At 37.7% G+C, this 13,013-nt stretch overlaps 1 protein-coding gene across 5 annotated transcripts in view; it reads left to right on the forward strand.

Moving 5' to 3' along the window:
* The window catches only part of KANK1 (KN motif and ankyrin repeat domains 1), a 176,713-nt gene that overhangs the window by 116,639 nt on the left and 47,061 nt on the right, over positions 1–13,013 (forward strand). For 2 of the 5 annotated variants that reach the window (XM_016135562.2, XM_016135561.2), the window contains one exon: positions 5,470–5,589. In XM_016135562.2, coding sequence (XP_015991048.2) covers positions 5,553–5,589 — 37 coding nt within the window. In that variant the 5' untranslated portion in view covers positions 5,470–5,552. Of the gene's footprint in view, positions 1–5,469; positions 5,590–9,564; positions 9,805–13,013 lie in introns of those variants that run through there. The other 3 variants (XM_016135564.2, XM_016135560.2, XM_016135565.2) reach the window with 3 other exon arrangements.

Below are 13,013 nucleotides of genomic sequence, written 5' to 3' on the forward strand. Positions count from 1 at the left end.
TAGTTAGATTATTTTGGGGAAAAAGGAAGGAAGGTGGGTATCTGCTTTGTTCATTGTTTAATCTTCTGTACCAAAGAGAATACCTGGCACATCATAGGCACTCACTTGTTAAATGAATGGGTGAATTCATTTACTGTTGCTTTTCCTATATTTCTTTTTTGCCTGCATTTTTACTTGTACCTGTGGTGTAAGTATTTCCTCCAGCCTCTGAAATATGTTACTCTGAGGAATAAGGTTGAAAATACAACTGTTTGAACAAACATTGCATAAAAGTTTTCTAGTGGCAAAACCCAACCCTTTTTCTAACAAGAATCTAGGTAAATTTTTAATTTAGATCTTGATTGATAATTGAGATTTCCCTTCATCTATACCCCGCCCATACCAAGACAAGTATCTGCTGTATTTAAGGAGGCCAAACGGGTTTGAGTCATAATTAGGTAAGTTGGTTGCAGGTACCTGAGACCTCTGATATTACCCCCACAATTCCTGTGGTAGGAGCCAATATTCAAAATCGCCAGAAGATAATCTGATGATGAACTGTGGCCAGAGTTTGTACTTAAACATACTTTTAATTAAGTTACTTTTAATTAAATTCTTGACAGAAATATGTGGGCAATCATAGACGATGTATAATAAATTATACAGGCTTTTGAATGCCTGTTTGAAAGATTTACTTATTTAAAGAAATTAATGAACTTTGCATTTTTTATTAGGGGAAAATATTTGAGTATTTGTATATATGTACGTTTTTTATGGAATCTCCTTCCTTTAGATTTCTTTTTAGCACCTGTCCCCTGATGTCATCTTTCTCCTGGGCAGCTCACTTTATTGACCACTAAGCTCTCACAGAAGCAAACATTGCTGTAGCCACAGCACTACTATTTGCCATGCACTTTCTCATCTTCTGCCTTTGCATGTGCTGTTCCTTCTGCCTAGAATTCTCTTTTCATTTTTCTCACCCTGAAAAACACTCATTTATCCTTTATGACTTAGACCAAGTGGTCTCTTAGGAACACATTTTTTTTGGCCACTTCCATCCTTTTGGGGCAAAATAAGATCACCTGACTATGGATTGGAATCCAACTGTTCATACACTGCTGTTCTAGGCTTTCTCATTTCCTTATGTTTCTGTTTGCTTCCAGCACTAGGGTGTAAGCTCCTGGGAGTGGCTCAGTGCTTTAGTTTACATCTCCAAAATAGTGGCTGGTACAAATTCTAGATTCGCATAGGTCTTTTTAAAACATGTTAAGGTAATTAAAATATGCATATAGTCAAATAGAAATAGCCTCAGGTGGTAACAATGACTACATCAGGATTGTGAGATAAATTATTTTTTGCATGTTCTGGGAAAAGACATGTTGTGAAAGCGATTCTAGAACTTTCACATCAAAATTGTTTTCCCTGCCATAATCGTCCTTTTGAGCAGCAAGTTTCTTATTCTAATCACACTGCCCTAATTCCATCCATTTTTGAAACTTCCGTAATTCCACTGAGAGTCTTCCACATTGGTGGAAAATTTTTTCAGTTGAAGAAGTACTTAATTTTTTGAAAGTCAAATGACATTTATAGGGGAATGTAAGGGAAAAGGTTGATAATCAAGCTGACTAATATCATGTGGTGTCTAGAAGAGTGAGATGGTTAAGTACTGAGACATTTCCTGTGTGTCATATAAGTATCTCTTCAAGCTCTTAAACATGTAACCTCAAGGAATAAAGTTGAATGTACAATTGCTTTAAAAACGATATTATATAAAAATTTGAAACACAGGTTTCCATCTAAAAGGGATTTGAGCAAAGCATCCTTGGAATAAGCATCTACATCCATCCCAACTACCTTGAAAAAGACCTCATTCATCTCTGTTTGTAATTTCCTGTTAAAGCTGTAGTCCCTCACTCAGTCACATTATCACAGGAGCTGGGGCTGACTTGGCTTAGCTCTGAATGTAGCTCTGTTAACTTACTACTAGCTGTGTGACCTCTGCAAGTTCTAAACCTCACCATACCTCAGTTTCCTATCTATAAAATGGGGAGGATTTTAGTACTCTGTAGGGTTGTTTTGAGGTTATTTAAATAAGGTAATAACTGTTAGGTTCTTTAAAAAGTGCCTTGAATTTAACATAATTTCGCTAATTCTAAGATGCACATATTTCACATGTTAACACTGCTGAAATGAGGACACTTCTTAAAATTAATGTAGTTTTTTCTAAAAAAAAAAAAATAGCATCTTATCACCATTTAATTATCAATACCGTCTTTTAATCAATGACTTAAATGATGGCGCACCTTAGGGTAGATTACATTTTAGACGTCAGTAACTAATGGTTAGTGGTAAGAGCTCAGTAAACACTAGCTGTCATCAGCATTGTCATCTGCATTGTCATTGTCGTCAGTCATCTTGGTCCTAACCAGGGCAGCGCCATTTGATTGGTTGATAGTGCTAGCCTGGAGTATATGTTAAATCTCAATTTCATCTATTTGTTTTTGTTGATGTGCTCCTAGAAAAGATCTAGTGAGCTGTTTTTCATATTTGTTTTTCAGTAGGCTAATGTTAAGTATTTTGGGGGTTAATACTTGCAATGCCTGCGTTATTCTCTGTGCTGTACTTGGGAAGCTACTAATATGTTCTTCAATGCAGATCAGTTTCTTGAAGTAGAGAAGACAAAGTATTTTCTCTATTGATGTATTTTCCTAAGTCCTTTTGAAGAAGTGCTTTTTCTTAGTAAGCAGAACTAAGCCACCATTGTACCACTTAAGATTTACTGGTTTGCAGTCTTCTCTATGGGAGAAAAGAAGCAGTTTATTGATCTGTAACAGAGAATGGATCATGGCCAAACCTTTTCTTGTTTATACAGTGCACTGCCATAAGAATCTGCATGTCACTAAGAAGACTGAGTCCTCACAATTTGAGGCCACCTGTCAGGCATGAACAATAACTAGGAAAAATCAATAGGCAATATAAAACTGTTGTTTTTGCACAAACACTTCCAGGATCCATGCCCAGTGACAGACATGTCTTGTTATTTTCCCATTGGTGTGCTTACAGTTCCTAATTTTAAGATTTCCCCTTACTTTGATTTTATTGTTCAGTGTCTAGGAGGGCAGGAGAGACCAATTTGAATCCGAGATAAAGATTTCCTGCTGGGTGAAAGAGGTTCAATAACAGGAGAAAACCTTGGACCAAAGTTTATGAAGCTTGACTAGGAAGATTCTGGGAGCATCTCCATCCAAATACCTTGCCACATACTTCATCCCTAACATATGCAGCTTGTTTCTTCATGCCTTCTTGCCCTCAAGAGTTTAAATGGTGGTATTTCCAAGCCATTATGAAGCAGGACTACAAAAAAACCAGGCTAGAAAGAGGCCAGTAAATAGGAATTTCGCTTCTGTTTCTGTTGTTGTTAGATTTTGTAAGTATAATTAGTTGAATAATTCCAGAAGCTGGGCTTCTTTCCTTGGCCTCCTCATTTCTACACTTCCCCTTAAATCCGCCCAGTCTTTACTTTTTTTTTCTTTTTAACAAAGCTACATTTGTCGAACATGTATAGGCATTCCTCTTCTTAAAGATAATGAATGCCCACTCTATCCCTAAATCCTGCCTTTGATTCAGCTAGCTCTGACTGTGCACAGAGGTTATTGCTCTGCAAGTTCAATGCCGTGAACCTGAACCAGTGCCTGATTCCAGCAGAATGTCAGGTGATTGCCACATAATCAGAGGGATTAGAGCCATCCTGCCTTCCTGGTACGCTGCCAGATGGAAACTGGGGCCTAGCAAAGAGCTGGGAGGCCGCCAGTGGAAGGTTGAGAATTGGGTCTCCCTCCACCAGTGAGCTGAGCAGTGGTTCGTGCAGCTGGAAAAGCCATGCAGGGGAGCAGGCCTGTCAGAAGCGGCCTACAAGAACCCAATTCTTTAGAGTTTGCACTGAGTTGCTTTCACAGTATTAGATTTGAACTGTAGTGCAAATCCATTCAAACAGGAAAATTTCACTAGCTAAGCAGCAAGAAATTCACACCCTGTGTGATCAAAGCGATCAGCCATTTCCTCTTCCTTCCTCTTTATTTACTTATATTTCCGACCTCTTATAATCTCCAGGGCCTTGGCCTGAGAGTTTCTTTTTGCATAGCATTTTTGAAATACTTTTTTCTTTCTCCAATGAATTTTAAAGCAAATAAAACCAAAGCCAACAAGAAATATCTAATGTTTCTTTTTAAGAATTATTGTTACAAAAGTAATAAAGGAGCTAAAATCATTCATGATTGCATTACCCAAGGGCAACCACAGTGAACAGTTTGGCATATTTACTTCTAATTGTTTTAAGTAAATGTCTAAATTTGTACATATATATTTTTAACAAAATTGGTTTTATGATAGAATAGTTTTTTTGGTCAGTGTACTTTGAGTATTTTCTGTATTATTAAAAACTTACAAATGATTTCAGTGGCTGCATTAGATTTCAGTATATATGGATGTGTTATTATTTTAGTGGTCTCCTGTTGAGAGGTCATGTGGATTTTTGAGTCAACACTTTGACTCTGAACTTGGAATTTGTTAAGCTCAATTTCTTCTTATTTTGTGTGAGAGTTAGAATTCGGGCACAATGGAAATGAAATATTTCTATCTGTACCATGATTTGGTTTCCTTGCCAGCATTTTTCAGAAAGCATTTTTGGAAAAGCAAAGGTCGGAATAATGTTCTTTTCTGTTCTTTTTCTTGTTTCTTTTTTTGTTTTCCATTTGTTTTAAATTTTGTGATTGTGCCATAAATCATATTATAGTAATCTCAGTTACTTTTAAATAAAGACCAATATAAATTAAGAAGTTTCTTGCCCAACGTGAACCCTAAAGTTTCAAAATTTTGCCATTTGAAGTTTATCCAACAGAATAATGGGCGATGCTGACGATTTTTTTTATTTTATTTTTTTTAAGAAGGGGATTAACTGGATTAGATTTGTGTTTTAGATGGCCCGGTAGGTGAAAGACTTGAGATATCTCAAAAGAATTCATATGAAATTAATCTTTTTTAAAAATATGAACATTTGGTGCAATGACTACTTTAAAATTGCAGTTGAGCAAATGAAACTATGAACCGACATCTGGGAAGGAGGATAAGCTTAAAAACCAAAAGTAATTTGTGAAGTGCTACAGAATGACACATGTTAGGAGGTCATTTATATTTGAAGACCACCTTCCTAAAAAAGTTATTACTGACAACAAGTTGTGTCTCCCGTGAGAGTTTTATATCTAGAGACCTGCTTTCAGTATCTGTCTACAGGTGCATCTGTGGCCCTGTTATTCCTGAAACACCAAGTGGCTGAGTCCAGGGCAGCCACCACCTTGATCTACAAGCTTGTTTCTCCCTGATTGAGATCTGCTCTCTCCATTAGCAGTCATCTTGGTAAACAGATGTCTAAGATTTAGTGTTGTACATATTTTTAAATGATCCATTTTAATGGAGCCCTCTTTATTGTTTCAGGCTGAAGGCGTTTGGGAACTTGATGCATAAAATTTGCATGATTCTTCACTCCTTTTTGGATCTGTCATTGAATTCAAGCTAGCATGGCTCACACCACAAAAGTTAATGGCTGTGCCTCAGGTAACTCCGTGTTCTGGAGTGTGTGTGCGTGTGTGTGCGCGCGTGTGTGTGTGTGTGTAAATATATGGCTTTACTCTAACTAATTTCTAATTTTTCTTTTAATAAACGAATAGATGATGGCAAGCTGCCTAGATAACTAGGACTTCAAAGTACTTTCCTATCCACCGAAGTTGTGTTTTCTTTTATTTTTTTAATCATTTAGTGAATTTGCTTTTATCTTTAGAGTCTTTATGCACAGAAATCAGTTGGGTAAATTATTATCTAAGCCAATTCTGTTGAAGTGTTGAAAGACACATGTAAAATCCTGAATTCTGATGCAAGTATAATGCATACTTCTCTTGCACTTCTTTATGAGGGATTGAACAATGAGAGAAGAAATGAATTTGGGCACTTGAAACCAATTCCTAATATTTACTCCCAAGCAGTAGTGTTTGATGTTGCTAAGCAAAGGGAAAGGGAGAGTGAAATAGAAGGCTATAGTCTCTAAAATGACTTTCCCAGGGAGGAATATGCAACAAGCCATATTATGAATCATAAAGACTTGTATTCTAATTCCTACTTTGGTTATATTAGAGACCTATATAGTTTGCATATCTATTCCAATATTGCTTATGTAAATTTTGGGAGAAATTTATAAAACAAATGCAGTATTAAAAGCTGTAAAAAAGCTCTTTTTAAAGGCAGCAAGTAGGAGGATGAGACCACTGAACTGGGCATAGCCAGGCCTTGTATGTGACTTTTTGTTCCGGTCATCCGAGCTGCAAGTATCCTCTGGCAAGAAGGTGATAACTTACCCAAATAAACTCAGTTGTTTCTTTTGTCCCTTCATTTGCTTGTCCTTTTTACTGCCCAACTTCTTGAGGCTATTTTCGATCCTGCTGTCAATAATAAAATATGAATGACGATATTTAACATTTAATGAACACTTACTCTGTGCTGTGATGCCCAAGATGCTTTGCCTGTATTATCCTCACTGTAATCCTGTGAGATCATCACCACTACTGCTATCACAGAGAAGCTCAGCAGGTTACTTACGTGACATAAGAAAAGTTAGGATTATTTCTTGTTGCTCTAGTAAAATATTTGATAAAAGAGGAGATTGAAACATTTTGAAAATCTTGAGAGCTGTGAGTAGCCTTCAGTCCCCTGTGATACTGTGATCTCCCTCCCTTCCCCTGTCCTCATTGACATTCACACACTCAGAGGAAGTGGGACTTGGAGTTGGGGTCTCAGACCTTGACCCTTTGGAGTCTCTGGCAGAATCCTATCTTCAAGGGTTTAGATACCTACTCCATTTATTCTTAATTCCTTTTCCAACTTGACTTGTCCTAGAGTGTCCCTTTTCTCTTTGTTCCTAAAGTCTGATGATCTAGCTATAACGTTTCCTCACTAGCTGGTGCTTTACCTAACAGGTCTGGGCACTGAGTTTGAATGCAAAGGAAAGCTCTCCAACTTGTGACTCCTGGGTTTCAGGGTATGGATTGTTAATGCAGACAGGTATCTAGACCAGGCAAGGGAATGTTTTTGTTTGTTCTTGTCACCATGACCTCTGTGAACCTGTAAGCAAATCTGATTAGAGGCTCAGTCGTACATAATTACTTTAATTACATGCGCACACACACAGAGATATCTAAACATGTATACATTACATATGTATATATGCTGCTCATTATAGAAAAAAATTTAAATATAGGCATGTAGTACTACATAAAAAAATAAAGCAAGAATTATACTACCACTCAGACTCTTCCATAGTCTTTAAATCATATATTTCTTATAGTTGAGATTATACTTATAAAAGTCATTATTTTATCTTTTCTTTTCCCACTTCGTATTACAAAAGAAACATCTGCCTTTTTTTTTTTTTTAAAGCCAAACTCAGACGCTGCAAACGCATATGCTGGTTATAAATATACCATTTTTAAATGTAATGAGCATAGAGAACATATACAGGCCCAAAATTAAGATGTGATAAAGAGAGCTTTATGGCAGCTATTGAGGTCTCGTTACTGATCCTTCCCATGAGAAAAAAGATAAATTATTTGGGCAGTTTAGTAGAACTTTTAAATGTGGAGTAAATTATGTGTTTTTTCATTTTCCAAAGACAAAGTATAATAGTAAATATGCCTTTTAAAACTATACTTTCCTTAGATGTGTTATGCCCAAAAGGGGTCCCCCCAACCAAACCCTTCCCCTGAAAAATCACTGCTTTTGGCTCCATGGACCACGAGGAGAAATCCCCTGTGAAGGTGGCATCAGGGCACTGGCAAAAGACACACTGGCCATGGTCTTAGGAATAAAGCAGAAGAAAGGAAGAGTGTCCAGGGAAAGCGCCATCGGCCACACTGTGCCACTGGCTGCAAAACCCATCCAAGGACTGGTCATCCCACAATCATGTCCCTGTTTAGCGTTTCAACTGGGTAAGGGACCCGCCACAAACTCTTTTATACTCTGACTTGAGACCTTCAGTTCGATTGGGTAGTAAAAGGTGTTGATTTGAAATTAAGAGCAGTTAATAGTGTGATCTGTAAAATTTATTCTGATACATTTCAGACATACAAAATGCATAAAGGTCATATAAAACATCTGTGTACGTACCACCTAGTTTAAGAAATAAACTTTACTAGTACATGGAAAATATTATTGAGCCAGGTATTGAGCCTACAATGTGCCGGGCATTGTTTTGGACACTGGAGATACAGCAATGAACTAAATGGGCAAAAATTCCAACCTTTAAGGATCTTACTTACTAGTCTAGTAGAAGTTGGGGCCTCCTATGGACAGAGTATCCAGATAAAATAAAGGACGTATTTATACTTTAAAAGTATTTATTATTGTCTCTCTGAAATTCAAATGTAACTGGGTGTCCTCTGTTCTTATTTGCTAAGCCTGGCAACTTTCCTGGTTTATCTCTTTTTCACCAAATCTTTCATCTGGTTTCCATTGACTGGTACAGTTTTAATTTTATTAACTTAAAACATTTTATTATGCTATTACTAAGAGTACCCTAATGGCATTTGTTAATTAATGTAATGAGGTATGAGCATCATAAATAGATCATGACCATTCTCTTTTCTTACAGCTAACTAGGAAATAAATGGGGGTTGTTGGTTAGGAAAATTACTATATTTCAGTGGAGTTTAGGGATGGGGGACGGCCTGCTTTTTCCCAAGTTTCTGAATCATGTTGTAAACTGGATGCACTGACTGATACCTCTCTAAACACCTATTAAAATGTTGTGAAACTTTAATTAGAGCTTAGAATCTCTTTGGAAGCCAAATAACAAGTAGCTTATTTGTCAGATAGAGATAATAATACCTGTCCTACCTTCCTCACAGGAGTGTTGTGGGAAAAAAAATAAAACAATGGCCATAAAAATACTTTTTAAGATATAAAGTGCTGATCAGATGTCAGAGGAAATCACTGTCCTTCCTGTTCTGCTCTCTTTTGTCTTGAGCTCCTGATCGAACACCTGTACAGGCATCATGCCAGGCCCTGTTGGATGCTGTGACACTGAGGCAAGGATTATATTACTGTCCTGAGTCTAACAGTCAAAGGAAGTAAATAGATGCGCATTAAGGAGTGAATTTTTATGCCTGCCATCACCATCTTTATTTTTGCTAATACTTGCCTTTGCTAGTTTATTGTAGCTTTTTCCCCCTGTTGCTATTTCTCTTTTGTAGCCTAAATATGTTTTTTTTTTTTAATACAGATACATTATTTACTTATTTAAAGTCCATATTGAACTGCATTAAAATTTGGTTGTCATTTTAAATTAACATAACACATTTCAAAAAATCTTGTTACCCTGGTCTGTTATTTGGCTCCAGGTTTTGTCTCCATGCTGATCTGAAATGAGGTTCAAAGGCCGCTGATAAGCCCTGGTCAGTCAGTCAGACAGAGCCAGAGACTCCTGGCAGAACAGGTGGAACGCTGCAGTGCAGTGTAGCCCACTCTAGGTTGTGTAAATATTTTTCCTGGGCAGGAGCATTTCTCAAATAGAACTCTGAGCCCACTGCGGTGACCCTGACAGCAGGAATTGTGTGTTGTTTGTCAAGTATAAAACCAGTTTGCACTGACTGGTCTGGCTCGAACCAACCTGATGTTTTCTGAGACCATCTGTAAAGAAAGTCCCGGAATACAACAGAGGTGGTGTGTTCGTGGTGGTGAGTCCCAGACCTATTGTCTGCGTTAGCGTTACTCCAGAGGCAGAAGGTGAGCTGATTAGAAACGAGGGCTGCTTTAGTGCGTGGTTAGTACCTGTCATGGCTTTCCAGGGTCTCTTGCTTCAATTTGCAAAGAGATCAAATGTGTGTTTCTACTTGTGCTTCGCATTCTCCTGTAAGTTATGTGTTCAGTGGTGTATCAGAAGAGCTAAGAGGGCAGAACAAAGTTGCCTAACATAAAAACATAGGCAATAGCTACAGGTGGGGGCATTTTTTATTTTTACCTGTCTAACCTCCCTTCCCTGCTTTCAGATGACAAAACACAAGTTGCTCAGCTCACATAATTAGTAATGGCTAAGCCAGAAGTTCAATATGGAGAGTTCTTCTTGTTGTCGTTGTTCAAGGCATTCTATTGACGTTAAAAATCAGAAGTGTGGTGTCTGCAAAATTCACATTAAATAGATCAAGGGGAAATTATGTATTTCAGAAGACTTCATAAAGCTCAACAGTAGAATGGTTAAAAATAAAATGTCCTCTGGGATAGGAGTTATGTTGATAAGTTGTTGTTGTTGTTTTTTTTTTTTTAGTCTGGATTATTTCATAGAGCCACGTTAACAAGCATATCCAATACCTTATAGGTATTTAGTACATATGCAGTTTCATCCTATTATTTGATATGTTAAATAATTTAATCAGATTAAATTTAAAAGAAACTTAGTTGTTAGTTTTTTGAAAGATAATTTCACATTGAAGTTTATAAAGGAAATAGTTTATTTTCTTATAGTGATGATTGAGGAGATTTTTTTTGTTTTGGGGGGTTTTTTTAGTAAGAAGTAGTTACATTTGAATTACATAACTGTTAAAATGCAATACCACCTACAAATAGGAGACCCGGAGTTTCAGAGTCTTGCTTGTCTGATTAATTAGCACCCCAGAATTCATCTAGCCCCTGGAGAATATCTAAAGAGTCCCTCCTTGATCAGGACTTACCTGTTTTACAAACTCTTGAGGCTTCAGTTCTAACCTGTACCCAGCCTCATCAGCTTTCTTGTTCCAAACCTTGAGCGAGTCATAATGGGTTAAGTGGCAGATTTCAGACAGGCGATTAGCTCTCCAACTAAGCCGAGGAAGGATGACTTATCTTCCGGAGAGTACCAACCTACCAGCATGTAGGAAGGCTAGAATCTGGGTTCTGGCTAGTCCCAGGTGCTGGGCAAAGATACCCTTTGGTTGGAGATTTCTGCCCAGATGCTGTGTGGGTGCCAACAAGAAAGAAAAAAACACAAAATAAAAACCTAACAAGGAGGTTTGCTATGTTAAGACCTCAAGCTGTTGCTCTCATTCTCAGACGGCATAGTGAGGAAAAGGATTAAAAACAGCCCATCCCACAAGGATTTGAATGTCCTGTGCCCTGCTCACCCACAGACTTCCAGCGTGAGTATTGGCATTGATCTCTGATTATGCACTTCCCCTCTTTCTTTAAGGACCTGGGTGGGCTATCTGAGCCCATCAACAGTATAGCTCATTAGCTTCCTTTTCCAGGGTTTGCCTTTTTCCTGTGTCCAGGATAATTCCAGTTTATCTCCTTTGTGTAGTTTCTGAGAAAAGTTTGTATGGGTTTGGAAAGAGAGTGACTAACCCTCTTGTTTCTGCTTCGGGGTCCTTTTCTATTGAAGCCTGTTTGATGTAATCTGGCATGAAAATATTAGCATCGTTCTCAAATTCACAGTAGTGATAAATTCTTGCTCTTTTCTGGCAGCAGATTTAAAAATTGCAATGAGTAGACTTCTCTAATAAAACCTCAAGGAAGACCCAACAGGTAATGAGATTTGGTAAAATTCATTCAAACAGTTGTAGAAATTCTAAGTCAAAAAAAATTTTTTTATGATTTTCTTTTTCCTCTCTTGGCTTCTCTGCTGGATGTTTTTGGAGTGAGCTGTATCTAATTTACTCATTTCCATATGCTTTAGGAAAAGTATGGTCATGTTTTAGAGGCTAAGCCTAGTTTTGCTTTTAGGTCACAGTTCATTATGAAGCCTGAAAATGAGAAGTTTTTAAATATGCAGCCCATTTGTATATATAACCTTAGTACTCTTACAACTTAAAAATAAGTATGCTGCCGTTTTGAGGATTTTTTAAAAAATAGACCAGATTTCTAATCCTAGCAGTTCTTTGGAGCAAGCCGGCTGAAAGTTTAAATTAAATAATATTCTGTAATGTACAGAAGGCCTTTCTAACCAACAGGTAGAAAAACAGAACTATAGACACGAGGGAGACCTGGGCAACAGGACAGACCTTTGGGTTCGTGGGATTTGTTCTTATCCTGAAAGTTAAATTCTTGTACTACCTACTTGTCTTATTTGTGAGGAAACAGATTCGAGTGATCTGTGACATTTGTGCCATCTGGTTCAAAGGTTGTGGACATGGTTACAGTTTCACCATTTGAACCTTTATTTAAAGGAGCTGGTACTAGAGTAATAGTTTACCGGAGCCATTCGCTATTAATAGTTACAAGTTCTAAGTTTATTTTACTTCCCTTTTCATGATTTTATTTAGTTTTCTGAGGGATTTTTTTATGTTTTAGACATGATCTCTGTTAGGCGGCATCAAGTGATAGTCATGTGATTTTCTGAATTTAGTGTCACAATATTTAGTTTAGTTGATAGATCCCATCAGCTTTGCAAATAATTTTGCGAAAACATTGATTCAGCTTGTCCTGCCAGGTTTTCCCATCCCTGCCCATGTTCTGAGTGCCCTTTCCTCTTGTATCAACTGTCCATTAGGCCAGGGCATTTTGAGTGTTTCTGTATAGCAGGCACATTTCTTCCAAGAATCTCCTGGAAGAAAACGGGGAGGTTTTTCCCAGACTAGAAATATAAAAGAGGGGAGAGATGTGATATTCCTAATAATTTATAAACCCAATTGCTTAATGTCTTTAAGACCTTGGTCACGTGCGTCAACTCTTCTAAAACTCAAAACAGTTCACGCTCCCTCCGTTCTCAGTATCCCCCTCATGGAAGTCCACGTTCCCAGCAAGATACAGTTCATTTGTTTCCCTTTCCTCAGCATTTTGGCTTGATTGACTGGGATGCTTCATTCAGATCAGGGACGCACCGGGGAAATGATTTTTGAGGCAGCCCATCTGGCGTGTTTCCCTCCAACTGTGAGGACAAAGACTGATTTGTCTTTTCACGACCTGGCGGAGGAGAGACAATACCTGCCGAATGTGTGCAGCATGTACCCTCACCAGGACTCCGC

Source organism: Rousettus aegyptiacus, unplaced genomic scaffold, assembly GCF_014176215.1.
Source record: "Rousettus aegyptiacus isolate mRouAeg1 unplaced genomic scaffold, mRouAeg1.p scaffold_m13_p_3, whole genome shotgun sequence".
Classification (NCBI taxonomy): Eukaryota; Metazoa; Chordata; class Mammalia; order Chiroptera; family Pteropodidae; genus Rousettus; species Rousettus aegyptiacus.